The following is a 26,388-nucleotide window of genomic DNA, read 5'->3' as shown; positions in this document are numbered from 1 at the left end:
GATGAACACATTAGATATATTGTTTTTGTAAGACACCGATTTTTCTTCTAATTTTGTCCCCAACATTTTAGCATAATTGCAACTTATATCGGTATTTTCTCAACTTATTTCAACTGATTCCATCACATTCCTCTCTCCACTCTTATCGGTTTTTTTCACCTTCAATTCCATAAATTTCTTTTTCTATAACAACGTTGTTGTCCTATTTTACAGATTTTAGTTGAAGTTAATAACCATCTCACATAAATTTTATGTATGATATATCATACACACAACACAGATACCCTGAATAACCAGCTACATTGCTCACATTTTTTTGTGATCATTGTTTTTTTCTAATTAGTATTTAGTTGAACATTTTATGACAGATGCAATAAAATAATACTATTTGAAACTTGTATACAGTGTATGTGATAAAGGTGGTAAAATAATTTCCCATATTTAAAATTACTTATATATGACATATTGTTTATAATTAAATGATACTTACTATAATCAATTGTTATATGTTGATGATCAAGACTACATATATTATGTGATGTATTAATCGTATATAGTCAATCTAATCGTCAATAATCCACTCAGATCTACTGCCCAAAATTCGAATGAGATGATCCGATTGATTGATTTTTATTCTCTAACCATATTTCATTTATAATGAAAGAATGTTTCTTTCATTAATAAGACATAAACATTATTTGAATCACTTCTAATTTAAATAACAATCGATCGGTATAAAAAATCTATCTTTAAAGATGTCGAAAGAACATAAATAGTAATCACCATATACTATATTGGAGAGGCCAAACGGCCATTGTAGGTTTTCTTTCAAATTTGTTTAGAAAAAAGTCCAAACCTCAAACATAAATAAATAAATAAATATATATATATATATATATATATATATATAATTTTGATATTTTTCATAATTATTACGTGAACATTCATATTTTATATGATATTTAAGCTTGTACAATCATCAATACCTCGTCTGTGACAAATAATTATCAGATTACTGTAAAACTGGTCAAGAATCCGCTCTCTCCTCTCTGCCTACTCCCCTAACATAAAACCTCGGCAGCCCCCCAAACCCAACAAATCACTGTACAGAACACGAACCGAGGAACCACTTCCTGGTGCTACTTAGGCAGGCAATCGAGCTGCGGTTGTAATTGGTAGTATTCTGCTTCCATTTTTTTGACGGATTCGGATTTTCATTTCATGCTCGTTTAATACACGTACATGCATATATATACGAGGGGTTTTTTTTTTCGGTGGCTAGCTTCTGTGAGAGGTCTATTCTGAGATAAAATAATGTTTTTCAATGACCTGGTTGTTTGTTTCCATTATTTGATCACATTTGGATGATTTAATTAATGGGTTTTTCATGGTTATGCGTTTAGCTGATGTGGTCAAGGACTTGAAGTTATGTTAACGTTCTTTGAGCTTCTTATTGGGATTTACTGGTTCTAAATATGGGAATTGAGATTTTGTCAACTTTTTTTCTGGTTCAATGCGCGTTCCTCTTTGGGAAAGTGGTGATGTTAAACTTCTGGAGTGTCCTGTCTCAAGCTCGATTTTTACGTCCAGTTGGCGGTGTTTATTTTGATGCTCATTAATGGTGATTCACCATCAATGCATGAAACTAGGAGCTTGCTTTGAGAAATTGGATGATCCTTTTGTTGATCAGAAACATGTGTTTGTTACGTGATTTTAATTAGTGCATTTCTTGGCGTAAGGTTCGAGATGGCCGGAAAGTCAAATAGGGGGAAGAATCGCAAAGGGTCAGCCGAGCAAACTGTCTCTTCCAATCCCCCCTCGAATGATAGTCCAAGGAGCGCCCGTGCTAATGGTGATGCAAGTTCAAATGAATCAGCTGAAATAAAGTCCGAGGTAATGGATAAAGGAACTGCATCCCACCAGCATCCTTCAAAACAAGGTAATGTTTAAGATGCTCCGATTCTTTTGGCCGTACCCGTAATAATGACAAATTCGGCCGGCTTTTAGGATAGGCTGGATAGCGAATTTGCACCACTTTTGATTTGAAGGAGCAGTTTCGGCTCTTTTCTCATAGAGGTTTATCAAATAATAAAAAGAAAGTTTTCGCAGTGTGTTTTTAGTGACGTAGAGTTAATTCCCTTACCAGAATCTGGGGACATTTGCGTTACCCCTAGAAAAATCCTTCCCTTTTCTGGAGGCCCTCTTATGTGTATATTTTCCATCTCATTATACCGTTATGTTTCCCAACTTGAATGGTTTTGATGCCAGTTGGCTTATTGCAAAGGTCTGCTCATACATATACTCACACTGACACACATTAGGCACACACTTTATTCATGCATTCAATTTATAACTGACTGAATGATCGGTGTTTCCTTCTATTGCAGCTGAAGTTCATCTTTATCCAGTTTCTGTTAAAATACAAGGAGGCGAGAAGCTTGAGCTGCAAGTAAGCTGGCGTTCTTTTTAGTTTGAATTTAGATACGTGGCATGTAGCAGTTTAACCGATTTCCTCCATATTAGCAATTGCTTCAGAAGTCGATGACTGCTTTTTTTTTTTTAAAAATCATATTCATATGATGACTTTTTTATCTTCTTCGACTGGCATTATAATTTTGTTTGAATCTACTTCTTATCTAAAAATTCATCGGCGTTTATAGTTAAGTCCAGGAGATTCTGTGATGGATGTGAGGCAATTTCTTGTAGATGCTCCAGAGACATGCTTCTGTACTTGCTATGATTTGCTATTGCATACAAAGGATGGTTCTGTTCATCATCTAGAAGATTATAATGAAATATGTGAAGTGGCTGATATCACTAGTGGGAGCTGCCTTTTGGAGATGGTTCCTGGTAATCTCTCCTTAATCTACCTGGTTTTGGCAAAAAATTAGCACTGACTTTCGAACTTACTGATGATTGGCATTTACCTTTCATCAACAAGATGTGGATTGCTTACACGTACATTTAATTCGTATATAATAAATATTGTTGCATGGGATAGTACATCATCTGCTGTGGAAAATTCTGCAAAGAGGTTCATTTTTTTCACATTATGCATTTGCCAGTCATTTCTACAATTGTTGCTCCTGGGTTCTAAATTAAATCTATTCTTTGCAGCATTATATGATGATCGATCGATCAGAGCACATGTACATCGAACTAGAGAATTGATTTCTCTTTCGACGCTGCATTCCTCTTTATCCACCACTCTTGCTCTACAACATGAGATAGGCAAAACCACATCTGGAAAATTAGGTCCCACCCTTTACCTGTTCAGCCTTTATCTGTGTTGGTTTCTCATTTTAGTTTTCTCTTAGAATTTAATTCTCATTTGGGTTTATTTTTTCTACATATAGATGTTGCGAAAGCTGAGTTGCCCTGAACTTGATAATTTGGGTTTTATGGATGTTGGTTCTGGTTCTCTAACTAACCTATTGTCATCACCATCTAAAGAGATTAAATGTGTGGAAAGTATTGTTTTCTCATCATTGAATCCTCCTCCAAGCTACAGAAGGTTGCCCAAATTCTGAAGTATTTCCACACTAACAGAGCACATCGAATTATGAAGTTCGCTTGCTCTCAAGATTTGACTGTCAATTTTATTTCCTTCAGAAGTCCCATGCTAATGACTGAGTTTGTTTCTTGCTGCATGTAGGCTTTCTGGAGACTTAATTTATTTGGACATGGTAACTTTGGAAGGAAACAAATATTGTATTACGGGAACAACTAAAGCTTTCTACGTGAACTCCAGCCTTGGAAATGTACTTGATCCAAGGCCTAACAAAACTGCTTTTGAAGCAACAACTCTTGTTGGGCTTTTGCAAAAGATAAGCCTTAAATTCAAGAAAGGTACCACAAAATGACTTCTGACCGGTCTAATAATTTGTGCCTCAAGGTTAAAAATCTAAGAATTAGTATATAACTTTGCTTTCCTTTTCTTATTCAAGCTTTTCGCGAAATTTTGGAGCAGAAGGCCTCTGCACATCCCTTTGAAAATGTGCAATCTTTATTACAACCAAATTCATGGATCGGCTCGTATCCTATTCCTGGTACGTTCAAATTTCTCTGACAGTTAATTTCATGCTTATAGGTCATTGAGATTTATGAGATAGTGTATCTATTGTCTTACTATTTTCTATGTTATTGACAATAAGCATCTTAGTCTTTGATTGGGCAGGTTGGTGTGCCGGTAGTTAATCTTTTAAATTAAAAGCATTGTGACTTATGTTTTTCAACATGTTGACGTAAACCGTCCCCAATTTATCTTCAGTCATTTTCTCAATAATCTCAAGTCTCTCCTTGGAGGCTTGGACCATGTAGTGGAACTTCTCCTCATTTTTCACCTCCTTTTCATTTCGTATGAAAAAAGTAAATTTTCACCTGATCTTTTGGGAAACATTTTGTCCAATTATAAATCATCCCAAAAACTCTAATTCTGAAAAGCTTTTGGGTATGTGCTATCTTGATATTTCCATTATCTTTCTTTCATACCCTCATGTTGATTTCAGCCAGGCAATGTGGAATTTGTAGGTCATCTATGTGCCAAATATATAGTATTTGAATTTATATAATTTATTTGGTAGAATTTTGTTGTTGCTCGTGTATTCGGGCCAAAATTGCTTGAGCATGAGTGCATGGTTTTTAGATGGTGTGTAAATCCTGCTAAAGTATGGACCAACATATTTTAATCAGGACTTGACTTGATTTGGTGTTAGAAACAGTTTTGTAGGTCATCTATGTGCAGATGTATAGTATTTGAATTTATATAATTTATTTGATAGAATTTTGTTGTTGCTCGTGTATACGGGCCAAAATTGCTTGAGCATGAGTTCATGGTTTTTAGATGGTGTGTAAATCCTGCTAAAGTATGGACCAACATATTTTAATCAGGACTTGACTTGATTTGGTGTGTTATAAACAGTTTTGATCGCTATGAATTTGTGTATCTATTTTATCTTTACTAGACTCATGGATGGTGGTAATTTCAGATCACAAGCGCGATGCAGCTAGGGCTGAAAATTCTCTTACCCTCTCTTTTGGAAGTGAGTTGATTGGCATGCAAAGAGATTGGAATGAAGAGTTACAGTCTTGTCGGGAGTTCCCCCATGCTACGCATCAGGAGAGGTGCACATTTTGTTCATCTTTGCACATCCATTGCCTACCTAGGTAATCCTATAGTAAGATAAAGTCAATTTGAGTTGTTCACTGTAAATATTGCTATTGTAGGATTTTGAGAGATAGGGCTCTCTACAAAGTGACATCGGATTTTGTTGATGCTGCTATCAATGGTGCTATTGGGGTGATTAGCAGATGTATTCCACCTATTAATCCAACCGATCCAGAGTGCTTCCATATGTAAGGGTTGAGTCGTATGTGTGTGCGTGCACACACTTTCTCTCTAGGCTTTTTGTGTGTGTTCTCTCTCTGTAGTCTTTCGTATTAGAGCTTTTCCACCTCCATTTTCCTGGAACTTGCATTTAGGAATAACTTCTGTTTCATTAAAACTGGTTTATTATTTTTACTTAGGTATGTTCACAACAACATATTCTTCAGTTTTGCGGTTGATGCGGATCTTGAACAACTGTCCCGGAAGCAGTCATCTGAAGATAACTCTAAAACTGAAAACATAGCCTCATTGCAGAGTTTTTCTGAGAAGAAATATAACGATGTGCCCCAAGGAGCTTCTAGATTTTCTGATGCAGATGAGTCTGCTGTCTGCGATACAAAAATAATAATATCATCGATGGCTTTTCCCCTGATATGCCTGCAGATGCCCGGTTAGCTGAAAGCGAACAAGCTACATATGCAAGTGCTAACAATGACTTGAGAGGCACCAAGGCGTACCAAGAAGCTGATGTTCCAGGGTTGTACAATCTTGGTATGGCAATCATTGATTACCGAGGTCATAGAGTTGTAGCACAGGTGTGTGTGCTCAAACTTATCTTGAACAGAGAGCAGTAAGTTTATTAGTATTTTAGATGTCAAAGTCAACTAGAATAGAGTGTTGGCTAGATTTTTAAGGAAAATGGAGCTTTCTACCCTATCTGATCTGCTGATGTTCATCTCATGTGTGCTACAGTTATCATGTTTACATGTGAAGATTGTAGTATCTTTTACAGAATATATTGATGCAATAAGACGATCTTTCCCTTGGCATGATAATTATTTTTTGGGTTGTGCTATATACTTCCTTTCCTCTTCTTCAGAGTGTCTTGCCGGGAATTCTTCAAGGTGACAAGTCTGAATCCCTTTTGTATGGTTCTGTTGACAATGGCAAGAAAATATGCTGGAGTGAAGATTTTCATTCCAAGGTATAAATAAGCTGTCATTCTAGTGTTAGTTATTCCCTCCCAAAATCAGTATGTGTATATTTTCGTATTCAATCTATATCTAGTTGAATAACTTACTGTAGAGTTTTTCCGAAAATCCGAATCTTTATCCATTCATGGAAATCAGGAATCGTATCTCGGTTCCTGCTTATATTGCTCTAGAAATGTCATTGGCATACAGGTGGAAATTTGTTTTGCCAATAAAAAATACAGCTTTCCTGAAATGTCCAAAGGCAGGATACTTTAGGTTATGGTGTTTAATGACCATTAAGAGTTACATGACGTGCTTAAAAAGTTTATTTGCTCTAACTTCTACTCCAATAAGATTTTGAATTCGAAAAGATCTATTGAAATTGGTACTCTTCTGACCCCAACATTTATCTGTGTTAATATTCTGATTGTTGAGATCTGCTGTGAACTTTTGCTTAGTTTGATGCAGTATGTTGCCTGACGAATTTTTTCCTTATTCAAACTATTTATTTGTTATTTATTTTTTAAATGTCTGGAGTATCTAGGTTGTCTTTTTTTAAATAATTATTATCACTACAATGTTTTACTTTTGACGGCACTTGTTGAGGGCCCGTGTTACTTAATTCCAAGATGTAATTTTTGTTTCCTAGAATATTCACGGTGGACTTGAGTTGTATTCAGATATATATAAGGCGGTAGCTTGTTTATTATTTGGTGAATGCTTATACATTCTGCTTAGTCATCTTATCTTTATTGTATCAAGTTGAAATTCAAAAATGTTTTGCACGAGTTGGTAGTTTTCATATTAACGTCTTCATCTGAAGTATATCGTTTTTATGTTTATTTATGTTGTAGGTACTAGAAGCTGCCAAACGTCTTCATCTGAAGGAACATACTGTGCTGGATGGATCTGGTAAAATTTTCAAGCTAGCTGCTCCTGTTGAGTGTAAGGGAATAGTCGGTAGCGATGACAGGTGAAACTTTCTCCTTCAAAATTGTGTTGTAAATCCTCTATTTAGCTTCTTTTAGGGATATTTCAATTCCTTCTATCTTGTAAATTCTTGTTAAGACCTGAACATTTTCAGGCCACACGTTGGAGCCCTTTTTTGGCTATTTGAATTTTCTTTCTTTTTACTTGGTCTGGACGGGTGAATACAAGCGTGTTTTTAGGGACCGATCCGTGCAGTTGTGACTTTACATTTATCATTACTGCTTCGTTACTTTTTATGCTCGATCACATTTTAGGTTGTGACGTCGTTTTGTGTTCAGATATTATCTTTTGGACTTGATGAGAGTCACTCCTCGTGATGCAAATCATACTGGCCCAGGTTCCAGATTTTCTATTTTGAGACCTGAACTGATAACTGCATTTTGCCATGTAAGATCTTGAACTAATGACTTCCTTTTGCCTAGTAGGATCCTGAACTAATAACTGCCATTTGCCATTCTTGATAGATTAGACTTTTTGTTTATCAGTATATCTTCTAAAGTATATGGATATCATGGATTCCTAAGCTTTTGGATGATTTAATTGAATAGGCTGAAGAGGCTGAAAATTCTGAATGTGGGGTTGAATCTGAAGAAACCACTGTTGCCTCTGAAAAATCAAGCATTATTAATGCTGAAGAAGTGAATAAAATCAAGGAAAGTGCAACATCAAATAGTGACACACTGGTAAATGTTTTGTGGAGTAACCTTTTTGATGCCAAGAGTAGCCTCTACATAACGTAAGTATGTGTTAACCAAATTGATGTGTCCTATCATGTTGTATGGGCACATGCCATCTGGCAGCCCTGCCTATCAAAATCAGTTGAAGCAAAGGACCTCGACCTTAAAGTTTTCTGGTCTAAATTAATTAAGAAAATGTATTATGCTATTACCAACGTTTCAATAATACTGACTTTGAACAACTATATGTACTGTAAATACTATCTGTAGCTTGGTATAAAATCTCTATAAGGAAAATAATTATCCTTCAAATTTATTTACAACTAAAAATTGAGTAGTAGTCGTTGTAGGGTGCTTAGCGAACTTCTCATATGCTCTTTTGTAACTTTTTCTACTGTTAATAATAAAATTATTGTTTCATATCAACAAAAAAAAGAAAATAATTATCCTTCATTATTCAATTGAACATACATGGTACAATCTGAAATATATATATATATATATATATATATATATATATATATATATGTATATATATATATATATATAAAGAAAAGCCTAACCGCATATCCCTACAATATCCAATTATCTACTATTACTTTAAACTTTAAATAAATATCCTAATTATCTTATTTAAGATCTTCAACACTTTCCCTCAAGTTTGGCGGTATATGTTTGTCATGTAAAGCTTGGTCTTTAGTTCTTCAAAATGCGGTCGATGGAGGGCCTTTGTCAAGTCAAGTGTTGTTCTTTTCTAGTGCTTTGATCTCATCAAAGGCGACGACCTTCCATTTAGGATCCTTGAGTGCATCCTCGATTGAGCCAGGAACCTGTACTTCATCTAAACTAGACACAAAAGAAGATATGCATGAGATAATTATTTAAACAAGACAAAGTTGCATATCGGGTGTTGAGTACGTGTCCTAGTTCCTTTTCTTAAAGCAATTTGTCTATCATCAATGTCAATTATCGATTATGGTAGAATTACTGTCCAATTCAGCAGTACCTTGGTCTTTTTCATTGGGGATTTGCCTCGTAGAAGACTCTTGGGTTGGTTGACATTGTGTTGCTTCTTGTGACCTTCCTTCTTGAATAAACCTTGAGTGGGGTGTTTGGGGAAGTTGGTAGGTGGTTAGGTTCTGGATTGACATGGATTGGGTCGACAAATGAATTGGGATCCCAATTTAGAGATTCACGGTTTTTACTCTCCCTTGAATGGAGAAATTGGGGTAGAACGGTTCGTTTTCCGAATAGGGTGACATAAAGAGAGTGATATAACTTTTTGGTTATCGGTGAGTAGCATTTGTAGCCCTTCTGGTTAGGAGACTACCATAGAAAGTTGCATTTGATGGCTCGCGGATATAGTTTTCCACGATGTTGGGAACGAATATGGACGAAGGCAATGAATAAAGTTTAAGATATGTGTTTGGGGAAAATGTTCAAGTAGAGCCTTGATAAGGGTTTTGAATGAGGATACGACAAGACATACAATTAATTAGGTAAGTGGCAGTAAGTACATAATCACCCCAAAAATGGCTAGAGACTGTGTATGTGAACAAAAGATGGCGGGTAGCTTCAAGAAGGTGACGGTTTTTTCGTTCAGAAACCTCATTTTGTTGAGGAGTGTTGAACACAAGAACTTTGGTGGATAATCTCATAGCTAGTCAGATAAGTCCCCAACACAAATTTAAAATAGTCACGAGCACGATCGATGCAGAGGACTTGTATCTGGACGGAAAACCGAGTTTGAATCAAGGAATGTAAATGTTAGAAAAAGGAAGTTGTTCTAGACTTGTCTTTCAGAAGGAATACCCACGATACATGAGTTTGATCATCCATAAACAAAAAGAACCAACGAGTACCTGTAACATTTTTAATTTTTTATGGCCCCATAGATGTCACTGTGGATGAGTGAAAAGGGCGTCGAGGGTTTGTTTAGTTGTGGTTTGAAAGTGCTACATGTGTGTTTGGAAGTACGGAGAGTTGGGATGACCTAATCTATAGCGCCATAAAAGAATATCATTCTCTTTATTGGAATTGAAACTATAACAGGAAATGGGAAAATTTGGTCTTGGAAACTCAGTGCTCCAGCCTTGAAGTGAGGCTCCATATGGAAGAGAAACAAGCCAGCACGTAGTTCAGCACTGCCAATCGTCTTCTCCGATGCATTTCCTGAAAAAGACAAGAATCAACAAAGAATTTCGTAGTGCAGTGGAGGTTGTCATTAATCTTGCTAACAAACAATAAATTAACAGTATGATCAGGGATGAAGAACACAAATTTGTAAGCAAATAATATCATGGGAGAGTTGTACATAACCAACACCCAAGATCCTTGAACTAGAACCATTGGCAATTCGTACAGATCGAGAGCCCCTTCCCCATGTGTTGACTGTTTGTGGAAGTAGAATGTGGCGAATGACGCGCACCACCGTCAGGACTGGACAAAAACGAGATTCGAGTCGAAGCAAAGCAGAAGCATCACTGGTAGGGGGAAAATCCCGACATCAACTTCCGGGGACTTTCCTCGTGGCGGACCTCGGAGAAAGCGGCACGGAGTCCTGGCAGTGGTTTTGTGGCCACAAACTTCATCGAGGGATGAGCAGGAACTTGAATACATGTTTTGTCTCCACAATCTCCTTGAATTTTGTTTCACCAGTTGCACATTTCCATTCGTAATTTCATATGATTCGAACAAATCCAGCTGCTGCGAGAGTTTGGTGAGGGCATCGAAGTAAGTTGTGACTGTCCTCACCTTGGCGGACATCATGTAGGCAGCCTTTCACGCTGAATAATTCATAAGTGTTCTTACCGGCAGAATACGTATTCCGGAGTGCATCTCATATTTCTTTGGCAGAAGAATTTCTAGGACTGTGGAATTGATAAGTCAAGACATGAGCATCATGTTCTCGACGTTCTAGGATTTGAATTTTCTATCAGTAGTGGCCGGTCGTTTGGAGGAACCAGAGATGAGATATTCCTTTCTTTTACCGCATATAAACATCACAACGGATTGAGACCATTGTAGATAATTTTGGTCATTGAGTTTGTGGCAGCTAATGGATTGAAGCGGAGAGAGATCGGGCGTGGTTGGATCCGTCGGAGCTGGTGGTTTATCAGAATCTTACGAAAAAGCCATATTGCCGCATTTTGTCATTGCGGCAGCTATAGGGTTTAGTCCTGAACATCTGATACCATTTAGTTTGGTATAAAATCTGTATAAGGAAAAGAATTCTCCCTCATTATTCAATTGAAGGTAAATAATACGATCTAAAATATACATAAAGAAAAACCAACTGCATATCCTACAATACCTAATCATCCAGTAGAGGTTAGAATAGAGCAAAAATTATTTCTGATTTCACTGGGCAAAAGGGGAGATTCTATCTGTGTGACGGAAAGAACACGGAATGCGAGTTACATGCTGGAAATTGATCGTGAAATTGCTTACTGGCTGAGGAAAATTATGGGGGATTACATTACCAACCCCAAATCGCATACTACCTTCAACAGAACAAGAAGGGGGGAAGTAGTTGTATCGGTGCAAAAGTTTGTTAACGAACGAGGAAGCTATATTGAAGTCTCCAAAATTGAGCGTTCCGGTAAGAAGCAGCGAATTATAATTCCAAGTGAAAGGTATGAGAAGGGCTGGAAATGTCTAGTGTTTTTTGTCGGGAAACTTCTGAACAGCGGCACGTGGCAAGGAGCACATCACTTGAAGGGCAACCAACAACCTCGACAATCTGTGTTCAGAGGTAAGATAAATCCAAGTCCTAAAGGATCCGGGTACATTGATGCACATAAAGAATTTAGAGAGTGTTTGAGCAAAGAGTGGAATAAAACACTGATTGTCACAAAGGAATGCGTTAATATTTCTTGGGAAATGGTAACGTTAGCCCTTGGTAAGGCGGTTGACAAGAAGATCGAGGTCTTCCCGTTTAAAGCAAATCAAGCAATGTGGTGGCCAAATAGTAGAGAGGACTTCGAATTTTATTTGAAAATTGGCAGATGCTTTTTGGAGAAGAGTATTTCCTTGACTTTCCAGCGTGGGAGGAGCGACATCAATACCACAGATGAAGTTTATGAATGCTGCAATAGTTGGATTAGGATTGTTGGATTACCATGGGATATGTGGACAACGGAAGTACTAAAAAGTGTGGGGAATAAATGTGGAGGATTGGTGGATATTAGTCAAGATACTCTTTTGCTTAAGGACTTGGCAGCAGCTAAAATCAAAGTGGTGGGATTAGAAAGGGGATTCATTAATAGTTCTTTGCTAATTCAGTCACCGCGTGGCCCTCTGAACGTGCGTATTTATGTCGATTCGGTCAACATTTCAGCTTATGATGTTTATGAAAAAAGATCCTATGCATAGGTAGTAGTGGATGGTGCTCGAGTACTAGCTGGTTGGAGCAGAGTTAAAAGACCTATTGAGGAAGAAAATGGATACTGCAATCAACTAGCTGAAGAGAAGGTTGCGCAGGCCACAACAGAATACAAACATATCACATGCGATGGGGAAAAGCCACAACAAAAAAGCAATGGAAAAGAAGAGTCTTCGGGAGGAGAGGTCTACTTAAATCACCAAGAATGGAAATATAGCAACACAAAGATTATTCAAAGGATGGAAGTGTTTCTTGGTCAAGGACAGCAAGGTTTCTACAAATCAAGTAAGGAAGGAAGAAAGGGATCTAGAGGGTTGGGATCAGTACCAGTGAGAGGGAGCAAACAAATCAAGATTCTCAAAAGGCTGAGTCCGAAAGAAATGGATGCTTTCAACAAAGGAATAATACATTCAATGACAAACAAAGAGGATGGGCATACAGGCCGGGCAAACAGACCAGAGGATATCGGTATAAAAGATAAGAACTTTGAGATCGTCTATACTAGAAGAAAAGCAAAGACAAACAATGCTTGGTTTAATACACATGCTGAGGCAACAACAAAGATCAAGAAACGATGGCCGGATCAAGAATCTTTGTGTGAGGAACAAGATGACACATGGGAGGACAAGGATTTTCCAAGAGATCAAAGCAGTGGTTCTGAAGAGGACAGTGATTTTAACGACATGGGTACTCAAGTGTCAATCGGCTCGGATACAACGACACACACCGGCTTGGGTTTGGAGGATATAGGGGATCTCTTTGCATCACCTTCGGCTAAGGTACACAATAAACCATTCCCATTTCTTCGCTTTTTCAATCTTCCGATACTTCAATTCATCCTTCGATCTTCTCCTTCAACAAAAATTCTGGGGTGGGGAGGGATATCGAGGTTGAGAGAGGTCTAGTGGTTGGTGAAAGGTCGGGTATGTCAGGAATTAACATCCACGAGGTCGATAAGAAAAGTGAGGGGATGATGAAGTTGTCCGAAATTGAGGGAGAAGTCTGTTGTTTGGAGATAATGGGAGTAACAAGGAAGGAAATAGGGGATGACCTGAAGAAGGATGGAATCTGTGAAAAGGGAGAAAATGTGTCTCGATGAAAATCTTATCTTGGAATATAAGAGGTGGGGGGTCGGCAACGAGAAGAGGATTCATTCGTGATATGCTGCGCAAGGAGAAACCCGATTTGGCTATCCTACAAGAAACAAAAAAAGAATTGATTGATAGGAGATTTATATCAAGTGTGTGGAAATCAAGGTTTGTTGATTGGGTTCACTTACCCTCAATTGGATCATCAGGGGGTATTTTGGTTATGTGGGATCCGAGAGTGGTAATCCATCACAGACAATATGATTGGGGAATTTACAGTTTCGGTATGCATAGACAAAAACAATGGGTTGGATAGTTGGTGGTTCACAGCAGTATATGGACCATGTACACCAAAACTTCGATCCAAATTCTGGGATGAGCTGGCGGGTTTGAGAGTCCTGTGTGGGGAGAGATGGTGTTTGGGAGGGGACTTCAATGTTGTGAGATATGTGACAGAGAAACTCAATAGCCACTCACAAACAACAAGTATGGCTTGTTTCGATATGTTGATACAGGAGTTGGAATTGTGTGATCCCCCACTACTAAATGCGAAATACACATGGTCAAATTTGAGGAATACGCCGATTTGCAGTAGGATAGATAGATTCTTGTTCTTGGGAGGGTGGGTTGAATTATTTCCATATCATAAGCAAACTGTTCTGCCTCGCCTTACTTCGGATCATTTTCCAATCGTGATGGAAACAAAGAAACTTAAATGGGGGCCTTGTCCATTCAGATTTGAGAACATGTGGCTGCAACATAAGGGCTTCAAGGATAAATTTGAATACTGGTGGAATAGAAAACATTTTCAAGGATGGGAAGGTTATAAATTCATGAGGAAACTAAAGTCGATCAAGGAAGAGATCAAACTATGGAACGATGAGGAGTTTGGGAAGATTGAGATGAAGGAGGCAGAAATGCGAAACAAAATTACGACATTGGACGAAATGGAGAGTGAGGGGAGGGTTAATGCGGAAGGGGTGGCTGAAAGATTAAAAATCAAATGTGACTTGGAAGAGTTGGTGTGTCAACGTCACAGAATGCTTCATCAAAAAGCAAAAGTTAAGTGGTTAAAAGAAGGAGATCGCAACACAAAATTCTTCCATTCCTTGCTAAACCACCGAAAAACAAAGGCAATGATTAGTAAATTAGAAATGGATGATGGAGGGGTCTTAGAGGATGAGGGTCAAATTGTCAAACTCATAGTTGATTATTTCCAAGAATTGTACAGCAAAAGATCTGTGAAAAGATTTGGGATTGAAGGAGTGGTATGGGGAACTATCGACGATGAGATGAGAGCTGAATTAGAACAACCTTTCTCCGAAGAAGAGGTTAAGAAGGCGGTGTTTGCGTGTGAGAGATGCAAAGCACCCGGGCCCGATGGTTATACTTTGGCACTTTATCAGGATTGTTGGGATACAGTTAAGAGCGAGTTAATGATGGTCTTCGCAGAATTTTACGAAGGGGGGATCATAAATGGGTTGACCAATGAATCGTACATATGTTTGATACCGAAGAAACATGATTCGTTAAAGGTAAAAGATTTCAGACCCATAAGCCTCACAACCAGCTTATACAAGATCATTGCAAAAGTGTTGGCCACAAGGATGAAAAAAGTGTTGTCACATACACTGTCAGAAACTCAAAATGCATTTACCGAGGGTAAACAGATATTGGATTGTTGTTTAATTGCGAATGAATTGGTGGAAGATGGGAGGAAGAAAAATAAAAAAGGGTGGGTTTTGAAAATTGATTTTGAAAAGGCATATGACAATGTAGAATGGGATTTTCTGGATTTTGTGTTACAAAAAAAAGGATTCGGGGAGAGATGGAGAGGTTGGATAAGAGGATGTGTGTCCAACGTTTCATTTTCGGTAATGATCAATGGGAGACCGAGGGGGAAATTCAAAGCACACCGAGGACTTAGACAGGGAGATCCGTTATCACCATTTTTGTTTAACATGGTTGTCGATGTTTTGGGAAGATTGGTGGACAAAGCAAAAGAAGGAAAATTCATTGGAGGGTATGAAGTGGGCAGAGAAAAAGTGGAAGTATCACATATACAGTTTGCGGATGATACATTATTCTTTGTGAAGACGAAGGAACACCTAGGTTTTTTGGTGAGAATCTTGAAGGCATTTTGTGATATGTCGGGATTGAGGATTAATTGGGACAAGAGTGCTTTATTGGGTTTGAATCAGGAGGAAGTGGAGGAGGAAGAGATGGCTAAGGGGATTGGATGCCGCAGGGAACAATGGCCAATAAAATACTTAGGAGTCCCTCTAGGGGGTAACCCACTACAAGTGTCTTTTTGGGAGCCTATCATGATTAAGATTTCTAGAAAATTGGCCACTTGGAAAAAGGCTTTCTTGTCTAAAGGGGGTAGAGTGACTTTGATTGCTGCCGTATTGACTGCTTTGCCGATATATTTTTTGTCTCTTTTTAAGATACCGAAAGGCGTGGCGGGGGAGATGGAGAAAATAATGAGAAACTGTCTGTGGGATGGGAATGATGGAGATTCACATTGTCATATGGTTAGATGGAAAAAGTTTGTCGACCAAAAGAGAAAGGTGGATTAGGTATTGGGAATATATGCTTGAGAAATACGGCTTTAATGGGAAAATGGTGGTGGAGGTTCAACGTCGAAAGTGATACGCTATGGAAGAGAATAATAAAGAGTAAGTATGGGTTACAAGAAAATGGATGGGATGCGGGGTTGGCTAAAAATGTGACTTTTAGATATCCGTGGAAGTTTATTTCCACATCATACCCGACTTATCACCGACTACTGAGATTAGAGGTTCGAGGGCGGAATAAAATAAGGTTTTGGGAGGACATTTGGTTGGGGGAGTCATCTTTCAAGGATTTGTTTCCTTCTTTATTTCAGCTATCTTTGTCTCGCAATTTGTCTATTTCTCATTTTATCTCGCCTGATTCTTCTCCACATAATTTATCTTGGGACTTTCATTTCCGAAGATCTCTCCGTGAGGAGGAGATCAATCAGCTATCTTCGCTTTTGGTCATTTTGGAGGGTGTTAGTCTGGTGGAAGGAGTCGATGATTTTAAACGTTGGGAGGGGGATCCTTCCGGGATATTCACTGTCAAATCTTTTTTCCGCTCTTTTTTCACAGAAATTAGTGCTCCACTACATTTCAAGTTTTTCAGTGTTATTTGGAAAATACCCATTCCGTCAAAGATTTAGATATTCTCTTGGACATCAATCCTTGGAAAATTACCGACGGCGGAGATGATGCAAATGAGATTTCCTAATTGTTCACTTGTCCCAACTGGTGTGTGTTGTGTCATCAACATGAGGAAACACATGATCATCTGTTCGTTCATTGCGAATTCACTTATGCCTTGTGGGCTAGGGCTTTGAAAGAAATGCAACTGGCTTGGGTTGTGCCGAAGACGACCCAAGATTTGTTCACTACGGATTTGGGACATATGCTTGGCAAGAGAGGTATAGTTTTCTGGAAAGTGGTGATCCATGGAATTACTTGGGCGGTTTGGTTGGAGAGAAACAGAAGAATTTTTCAAGACTCGGAAGAAAACACATAAGATTGTTGGGGAAAAATAAAGTTCACAATAGCAAACTGGATTCGGGTGGATAAAAACTTTCAGGGATTGTCTACTTCGGATATTTTGAGAGATTGGTCATATGTGTATTGTTAGAAATTTAACTAGTTCATGTTAGTGGATCACTAGTCCACTTCTTGTACTGTAAAACTCTAAAATTAATAATATATTTACGTTTCTTATAAAAAAAAAACAGTTGACATATATGAATGAAATGGGTGTACAGTAATGTCATGTAGATTTTAAGTTGATTTTCCAAAGTCTTAGCTAGTTGCTGCAAAATTATAGAACATTACAACTGCGATAAGCTCTGGACAGACCGCAATTTATGGTTAGTATGACCTAATTTTACTACATTCTAATTTGTGTGTTTTCAGCTGCTGCAAAATTGTAGAACATCGTGATTGTGGTAGAACAGACTGCAGTTTAGGTTGTATGGCCTTGAGATTATTACGTAATTTTACTATTATCTAATGTGTTTACTCTGCATATATTCTAGTTTTAAGTGTAGCTACACCTATTTCTGGTCACATATGATTGTTAACGTGTTGCTGCAGGCTATGGAAAATGGTGTGAAGAAACATTTTCAAGAAAGTGGTTCTCATTCTGAAATTAAAGATGCAAAAAGTGAGATACTATTCAATCCCAACGTTTTTACCGAATTTAAGCTTGCTGGGAATCAAGAGGTATCTTGTAATTTTTTATCTCACCTTTTATTTTACCAAATATCTGGAAATTTTGTTGATATTCCACCGACAATATTTCTCAGGAGATCACCGCAGATGAGGAGCTTGTGCGGAAAGCAGGTTTACATCTTAAAGATGTCGTACTACCTAAATTCATACAAGATCTTCGCACCCTTGAGGTTTCACCAATGGATGGGCAGACTTTAACTGAAGCTCTTCATGCCCACGGGATTAACGTTCGTTATATCGGAAAAGTAATAATAAGTCCTGGACGGTAGCTCAATCCCTTTTATGATCGCATACATGGGTTTTTTCATTTTTGTAGCTTTAACTGGGAAACAAAGGTTTATGGTGCAGGGATCTCTTGCTAGCTTTGACTGGCTGATTTTTTTTTTGATCGGTGCTACAGGCTGCCGAAGGGACCAGAGATATGCCTCACCTGTGGGATCTTTGTTCTACTGAGATTGTTATCAGATCTGCTAAGCATATTATCAAGGTGACCATCTATCCGATAAGAAAAAATTCCGGATTTTTATGTTGTGTTGTGTATGGTTGGTTATCCATGATTGCAGCCACTAATGAATATTTGAGGGCCAACAACTTTGTTGTCCTCAAAACTCTTAAAATCACATTATTTTAATTAATGAGCTGCTTACCACATCATTTACTTCCTAAACTACAAATTGTGTATTTGTATTCTATTCTCACCTTTTTAGCCAAATCTAACTTCAAACTGACTATGTATTGGGTGTACAGTTCTAAAATTTGTTAGGCGCTATTCAGGCGTAGACCATCGTTTAGGCGCCATTAGGCGGATTCCATGATATCAACATAATAAGATAAAATTTGGTGTGTTAGAGCAAGCCAAACATATTGCATTTTTTGTTGGACTTTGGTTAGGACTTATAAAAGTACTTTTTCATTTTTTTTAAATTTAAAATAAAAGCTAAAAAAACCTAAAAAAATAAAAATCGGCCGGCTAATGACTAGCACTTTTTCGGTGCGGTCGGCCGGCGCCTTGGCTGATTTTTAGAACACTGATTGGGTGTTTCTTGTCCAACTTTTCTTCCATTAAACAATTAGTTAAATACCATGGAAATGAAACTTATTCTGAATGGCGAAAGAGATGGTTGACACTTGACAGTGATTAAATTAGATTCCATTTTAGATTTAAAATAATAAAAGTACATTGAAATTTATTAATATGGAATTTCTATGTTGTATTAAAACAGAAATGAAGTCATATTTTTATGTAATGTTATTAAAGCAGTTGTATGTAGTAATTGCTGTTTATGCATTTTGTGGAGCAATAATTTAGACTATTTAAAAATATTTGTGTCGTTTTCATAATTAATTGAATTGTATTCGAAAGAAATGTGCAAATCATTTCCCTTACCTGTATAATTGAATAAATTTTTGTGTCTTACATCTTTTTAAATGGAGAAAAAATCTTCTGAGGAAAAACACTGGACCCTGGAGATACCTGCATGCCTCAAAACAGCTTATACTGTATATTTCATTCTCAGTTTGGTGCAAGACCAGAATGAAAGACAATTGCAGTAAAACAATTACTTCAGAACTATTCGGTGAAGACGTGAAGTCTTGGGAGATCGAGGGTAAAATATTGTTCAATAACACTTTAGATCCAGGCTGTGACCGATAGGCTTCTTTGCGAGGAACTGTTGATTTAGCCAATACTAATTAACTCCATTATTAAATGGAAACTACTCTTCTTTCTCCTTGGTTTCCTTTGGAGACTTGGCCTAAAATGTGATATAGTGTTAGGTAAGTGTTACTTTAACATCATGATTTTTGCCTGAAAGTTCCAGGGTTTTAGCGCAGTTAATAACATGAGGCAAACTTCTGGGAATTGGACCTGGCACATCACTTGTCCTTTTAACCTAGCTACCACTTGTGGGTTTCCCCTTGATTCTGTTAATCTTTTTTAGTGATAATGCTTTTTTACCTTAAAATCTCATAGTCTTGTCATTTCAATTACGAGTGAACACTCCCAAGTTCCAGTATCATTTTTCATTTACCTTTTTTCACTATCGTGTAGGAATCTAGGGAACAAAAATTGAAAAGATTGAATTTGGGTGTTAAATTTCACTCCAGCGCTTAAAGTTATCACAGATAAGGTCATGAGGTTCTACTGTTACACATATGGTCACAAAATGAAGTCACCAATTTTGATGTGACTACGTTGTCATTTCATCATTCGCTTAAATTGCAGCCTGACTTTTCTTTATTCATCTTACATGGTGTAATAGAGTAGTAATGGAGTATGATGCCAATTATACATCTAGTGGAACATTAATTAACCTTTAGTCACACATTGTGCAATTCAACAATCAGGGATGCAACATTTTGACCTTCCTGTCTCGTTACTAGGTGGTGCAAATTTTGTTTATTAATTCTTCTTTGTCGTTAGGCTTGAAATTCTGCTGTATGCTCAACTTTTGCTCCTTGGTGGTACTAGTGCGTTTTGAGATGAATTGCTTACTCATTCTTTATTTAATATAAGTCGCTGTTCTTTAGCTCTCGGCGTGGTTTCTTTTGAAGAACCCATTATCTATTTATGTATTTCTTTTGCTTTCCTTCTTACAACGTATGACATTTTTAAGGTGCCATTGATGTTTGGGATGCTTTTGTATTCTGAACTTGATCTGATTCTCATGAATGGTTAGGAATTGAACCTATTACCAATGCTAAATTTCTTTTATCTGTAAACTCTTTTCAAAGGCTAGATTTTTTGGTCGTTATATATGCTATAATGAAGTTAACCTAATTACTACTACCTGTTCTTCTGGACCTGTAGGACATCTTACGAGACACAGAGGATCATAATCTTGGACATGCAATATCACATTTTTTCAATTGTTTTTGTGGAAATGTCCAGTATATCCCTGCTAAAGGTGTTACAAATAGCACACCTCTGAAAAACCAGAAGGTAGGCAAACATTATCTTGATCTTCTGAATGCTTGTCATGACTTCTTATTCTTTTCGCTCACTTGATCTAGAAATTCTATTTAGGTGTTTCCTACTTATTTTGAAGATAAAATTTTGTTGTTGCTGTGTGTTATATATACAACTGTTAGCTCTATATTGTTTTTTTGGCACATGTGTCAAATTGTGTTCCAGCTATCCTGACTTCCATAATCGGAAATTCAAAGCTTCATATAGGGCATCATGCTTCTGGTAAGTCGCCCAAGGCACAAACCAACTTTAGAGCGTATGCAAGGAAGAAGCAGTCCTTGTATTTGAGTATCACCTCTGAAAGTTTGTGGTTTGACATCCAGGAATTTTCAAAACTCAAATATCAGGTATCTTTGCCTTGCTTGATTTTATTTTACATCTCTCTTGGTGGAAAACATTTTTGTTGATATTATTTCAATGTGCAGTTCGAGTTGCCAAAAGATGCGAGGCTGAGGGTGAGGAAAATTTCCGTAGTCCGGAATCTTTGCCAAAAGGTAACGATTTTTTACTATGATTGTGAATTTGAGTTTCATTCTACAAATAGTTCAAGTATCACAGTTTATTTATTGGGAGATTGAAGTGATTGCATGCCATATGTTGACTTGTTCATTTACTCTTCAATATGGATTTGGGACAACCAAAAGGGAATAGGGGAAGAATTTTTTGGCAAACAGTGGTTCAGTGCATTTGTTGGACGCTATGGTTAGAAAGAAACCGAAGAATCTTTGAAGACATTGACGAAAATTCGGACAAATGCTGGGAAAAAATAAAGAGCAACATGGCAATGTGGATTGGAAATCACAAAGACTTCACAAATGTCTCCTCCTTTGATTTGTTGAGACATTGGGAACTTGTGTATTGTTAGATTAATTACTACTGTGATGTTAATGGGCTCTCACACATTATGACTGTGGACTACTAGTCCACTGATGTACTCTCTCATCTTTAATATTATTAATAAATAATAGTTTCCTATAAAAAAAAAATATAAATCACATGTGTAATTACCATAGGGTGCGGAACCTATCTAGTTGTTTGTGTTATTTTTTGCTTTTGAAGCTATGAGCTTGACTTCCATATGTTGACATGGGATTTTATTCAAGAAAGCAAATTTGTAGTAAATTGCAGTAAAAGTTCTATGTCATGGCCCTTATCAGTGCCTTTTCAATTGGTTGTATGTATCCATCGTGCTCATGAAATAGCAGTGAGCCTGTATTATTCATACGATTTTTATTTTTCTTAATAGGTCGGAATTACCCTTTCTGCTCGCAAGTTTGATATTGACTCCCCAATGCCTTTCCAAGTTTCAGACATATTGAATCTACAACCTGTGGCGAAGCATTCCATTCCAGTTTGTTCAGAAGCCAAGGAACTCGTCGAGACAGGAAAGATTCAATTAGCAGAGGTAATTAACATGTCAGCAGAAGTGTAACTTGTATGTATTTAAATTTGCAGTACCAGATTTCATGTGTGTTCTCAGATCAACAGTATACTATGTGATAAAACATTTTTTTGTGATAACTTGCGTAAAATTTTGGAAACAAGTTGAAAGTCATCCATTTTGATATTTTTGATTTAAAAAAATTGTACTTGGTTATGCTCTATCCTTTTTTGTTCAAATTTGTTGAGTAATCAGAATTTGACAATTTTCCTGAAAAATAATTTCAATCTCTCTGTGATCGAGAGCTCTTGTTGGACTTGATACCATGAAAAATTACAAGATTTTACTGCCTTTTCAGGGAATGCTTAGCGAGGCATACACGCTATTTTCTGAGGCTTTTGCTATACTCCAGCAGGTGCGATAATTTATTTAATCTTTGAATGCTCTCTTTCATTGTTTTATGCATTATGATCAAGTATGAACATAAAATGCAGGTTACTGGTCCAATGCATCGAGAGGTTGCTAATTGTTGCCGGTAATTATGGTTGAACTATATATATATATATATATATATATATATAAAATATTCATGTTACTGTCATTAATCAAGGCATCAAAACATTAGCCTGTCATTCAGTGTTCTAAATGGCGGTCGAGGCGGCCGCCTAGGCGGTAGGCGGTCCTCGACCGCACCGCCTATGCATGAGGCGGGTGTCGAGGCGGGTCGAGGAGGGTCGAGGCGGCGAGTAGGCGGGTCGAGGCGGCGAACAGGCGGTCGAGGTGGCGAGCAGGCGGGCGAGGCAGTAGTCAACAATTTTAAAAACCTAGGCAACAATTTTTAAAACTTAGTCAACAATTTTAAAAACCAAGTCAAAGTCAACTAATTTTAAATATTAGGACTATTTAAAGGTCTTACTTAAAGAATGGTAGTGGATGCCTCGGGAGCGGATGAAGTGCTACATCCAAGGAGGAGTGCAAGGAACATCCCCATTAGAGAACTTAATGAATATTTAGAAACATCGGAGGAGGAGAATGAAGAAAATGTTGATTGAGTCCGATGATGAAAGCATAATGGATGTAGTAGATGGTTCATATGTAGATGATTTGAAAGATTAGTTATGTTTAATCTACTACTTGTTCTAATGATGGATAATTGATTGAAATTTTGAAAATTTAAACTTAGTTTTTTGGTAAAAAAAAAATATATTACTTCGTTAGCATAATAACATTAATATAATGATGAATCTTTATTAATTGCACATTATCTAGATGATATTATATTTTGTGCTTAAACATTATTTAATTGCACATTTTACATAAAAATGATAATATTGCAGATTATCTATAAAAAATTACTTTAAAAAATCCAACCGCCTGGGCACCGCCTAGGCGGCCGAGGCTGTAGGCGGTCACCGACCGCCCCGCCACCGCCTCCCGCCATTTACAACCTTGCTGTCATTTACTTATGCTAGTTCTACCAAAATATTTATCATCGATGTTTTATCATCAGCTACTTGGCCATGGTTTTATATCACGCTGGAGATATGGCTGGAGCCATCATGCAACAGCACAAGGAACTTATTATTAATGAACGTTGCCTTGGACTGGACCATCCTGACACTGCTCACAGGCACATATATCATTTACCTTTTAATTTATTTACTATGTTCTACAGTATCAGCATTTTGGGACCTTTTTATTTTCCACAGTTTTTTCAGTTGATTGATTCAGCTGTGGCTGATTGCGGTTGTCAGCACTCTTGGGATAGATTAGACACTGATGAAATTACTATAAGGATGATGATAAGGATTTATCTTGATGTTGTAACTAATCATTGTTTGAAACTATATTTTTCATTCACTGGAAAGAATAAAATTTAGCACTCTGGGTGAATGCTTCTATGCTGCAGTACCCTTTTGGATGTTTTATATCTTTCATTACTCTTGTGACCTTCTGTTGCTTATGCATGTAGTATTTTGCTGCAGTTATGGGAATATGGCTCTGTTTTACCATGGTCTCAACCAGACAGAGCTTGCATTACGCCATATGTCAAGGGCATTGCTCCTCTTAGGTTTGTCATCTGGCCCAGATCACCCTGATGTTGCTGCTACTTTTATAAATGTCGCAATGATGTATCAAGATATTGGAAAGATGGATACTGCCCTTCGATACTTGCAAGAAGCCTTAAAAAAGAATGAAAGACTGCTAGGAGAGGAGCATATTCAAACTGCTGTGTGTTATCATGCTTTGGCAATTGCATTTAACTGCATGGGTGCCTTCAAACTTTCTCACCAGGTTGCTGCGTTATCTGAATATTTGTTTAATGAAGTTTGATTATGCAATTGGCTATCCTTATATATTCAATCTTCGATATAGTAGCATGAAAAGAAAACATACGATATTCTTGTGAAACAACTTGGAGAGGACAATTCCAGAACACGTGACTCTCAGAACTGGATGAACACATTCAAGATGCGTGAGGCTCAGGTTATTTCTGCCGTCTGTTGATTAATTGTTGGTGCATGGCTATTTATGCCTTTTTGTTTTCCTGCCATATAACAAATAAATAAAATATGGATTAAAATCCTTCTCCGCAACCCACCCAAACCCCATGGAGAGAAAATAACATGTTTTACATACTGACAGATGAATGCTCAAAAGCAGAAAGGTCAGGCTTTGAAGGCTGCATCTGCTCAAAAGGCTATTGATATTCTCAAGGTATTTGTTCATCTCTCATATTTTCTTGTTTGAACTCGTTCTCCATGTTTCTTGTTTATGTCTATATCTTCGATTATTTGGTCACAGAAATAAAAAGAAACGGAGTTGATATTTTAGTGTTCTCCCAGCTTAGCTAAGAGACTGTATTGAATTCTTGGAAACAACTTTTGAAAGTATTTTATTTACGATATATGCATGTACCAGGCTCATCCTGACCTGATACAAGCTTTTCAAGCGGCTGCTGGTGGTAGTGATGGTGCCACTGCAAACAAATCATTCAACAGTGCCATCATCGGTGAAGCCCTTCCCCGAGGCAGGGGTGTTGATGAAAGAGCAGCTCGAGCTGCTGCAGAAGCACGAAAGAAAGCAGCGGCCAGGGGTCTTTTGACTCGCCCTCATGGAGTTCCTGTCCAAGCTTTACCACCACTCACTCAGTTCCTCAACATAATAAATTCAGGGACGACCCCTGATGTTGTAGACAACAATGTACCTGATGAAGAAAAGAGAGAAGCTGACTCTAACATTGTAAATGGAAAGCCCGATTCCAAAGAGAATTTATTGAAACTAGGTCAGCAAGACCAGGCTCCTCCAGTTGGATTAGGATCAGGGTTGGCTGCTTTGGATGCCAAGAAGCAGAAATCTAAAGACAAAGCCACATCTTGACTTGGGTCTCGCGGTGAAGTTCGCGAGATTCCTCTTTTTCATTGACTTGGGTGTGGTTTTGATAAGAAACAGAGTCTTGTTTTACTCTCTGAGAATCGAGTTACAGGCTCCCTATGTGCACTCCGCTTCGAGAAATGGAAAGAGTGTAGAGACATGGCTGTTTGCTCTTTCCGATATCATCTATTCTTTCAATAATTGTGCTCCTGAAAATATTGCTTCAGGAAGAATCTGTCAAAATATTATTCTTGAGAAATATATGTAATGTCGTTATAACAAAGAACATATGGAAACATCTTCCTTCCATGATTCGTGAAATAGTTTTGGCTGCCCGTTATCCACTTTTTCTCCCCTCTAATTATTTCTAATAATGAATTTTTAATCCTCTTTCTTGATCGTCTTAAATGTTGGTTTCGGGTTATTTAGCTTGGTGGTGATGAATGATGCATTGAACATTTGAACCCCAAATTCAATAATCATCTGGGGGTTGACCCAAGAAATTCGAGGAAGTTAAGGAACTCTTAACATTTTCGAAATAATTACAAATTTTAACATTCGTATGTACAATTTAAAATCGACTAAAATTACTGTAATGTAATTACTTATTAGTCAAAATTTTCAGGTTTGTTTTTCTCAAGACAAGCAAGAGATATTTAAGATTGGGGTCGGGTCTGGTCGATAACATATTGAAATGTGTGGTGATGTTATTATTTTGAAGATGTAAGGTTTCACAATTTTATCTCGTGCATTAAAAAGATGGCAAAACACGAGTATGTGTCCTTATTGTTCTTTTGCAATAATTGTGATTGGGCTTGTCTGGTGATCACAACGTGAGAGAGAAGGAGCAGCAACCACTTTTGAGATGAAACTTCGTAAATCATATTTTTGTAATTTTATTCATCATTTTCTACAATTATATCACACTAGCATCTTGGTACCTGTACAGTA

General features: G+C 37.4%; 1 protein-coding gene and 1 long non-coding RNA gene across 2 annotated transcripts; one reads left to right on the top strand and one right to left on the bottom strand.

The window, feature by feature from the left end:
• Positions 1–982: 982 nt before the first annotated feature.
• On the top strand, positions 983–25,777 carry LOC140826698 (clustered mitochondria protein-like). The gene is given in 30 exon segments (XM_073189203.1): positions 983–1,175; positions 1,740–1,939; positions 2,388–2,449; positions 2,661–2,850; positions 3,118–3,271; positions 3,374–3,514; positions 3,656–3,849; positions 3,948–4,049; positions 4,989–5,124; positions 5,227–5,355; positions 5,527–5,723; positions 5,726–5,922; positions 6,207–6,311; positions 7,155–7,273; positions 7,569–7,677; positions 7,839–7,973; positions 17,576–17,704; positions 17,788–17,958; positions 18,114–18,200; positions 20,523–20,654; positions 20,879–21,028; positions 21,107–21,175; positions 21,928–22,086; positions 22,421–22,477; positions 22,557–22,597; positions 23,573–23,692; positions 24,048–24,357; positions 24,442–24,549; positions 24,709–24,780; positions 24,985–25,777. Coding segments are annotated over 29 exon segments (4,227 nt in total). The 5' UTR covers positions 983–1,175; positions 1,740–1,746; the 3' UTR covers positions 25,444–25,777.
• LOC140826699 (uncharacterized) lies at positions 24,130–24,839 on the bottom strand. Its single transcript, XR_012116859.1, has 3 exons — positions 24,703–24,839; positions 24,460–24,610; positions 24,130–24,370 (listed from the first exon to the last, which is right to left on the bottom strand). It is a non-coding gene; the product is annotated as an uncharacterized lncRNA (long non-coding RNA).
• Positions 25,778–26,388: the final 611 nt, after the last annotated feature.

The sequence above is a fragment of the Primulina eburnea genome, chromosome 3 (genome assembly GCF_022965805.1).
Source record: "Primulina eburnea isolate SZY01 chromosome 3, ASM2296580v1, whole genome shotgun sequence".
NCBI lineage: Eukaryota > Viridiplantae > Streptophyta > Magnoliopsida > Lamiales > Gesneriaceae > Primulina > Primulina eburnea.
Note: the sequence above shows the minus strand (reverse complement) of the source record. Positions and strands in the feature narration are given on the sequence as shown.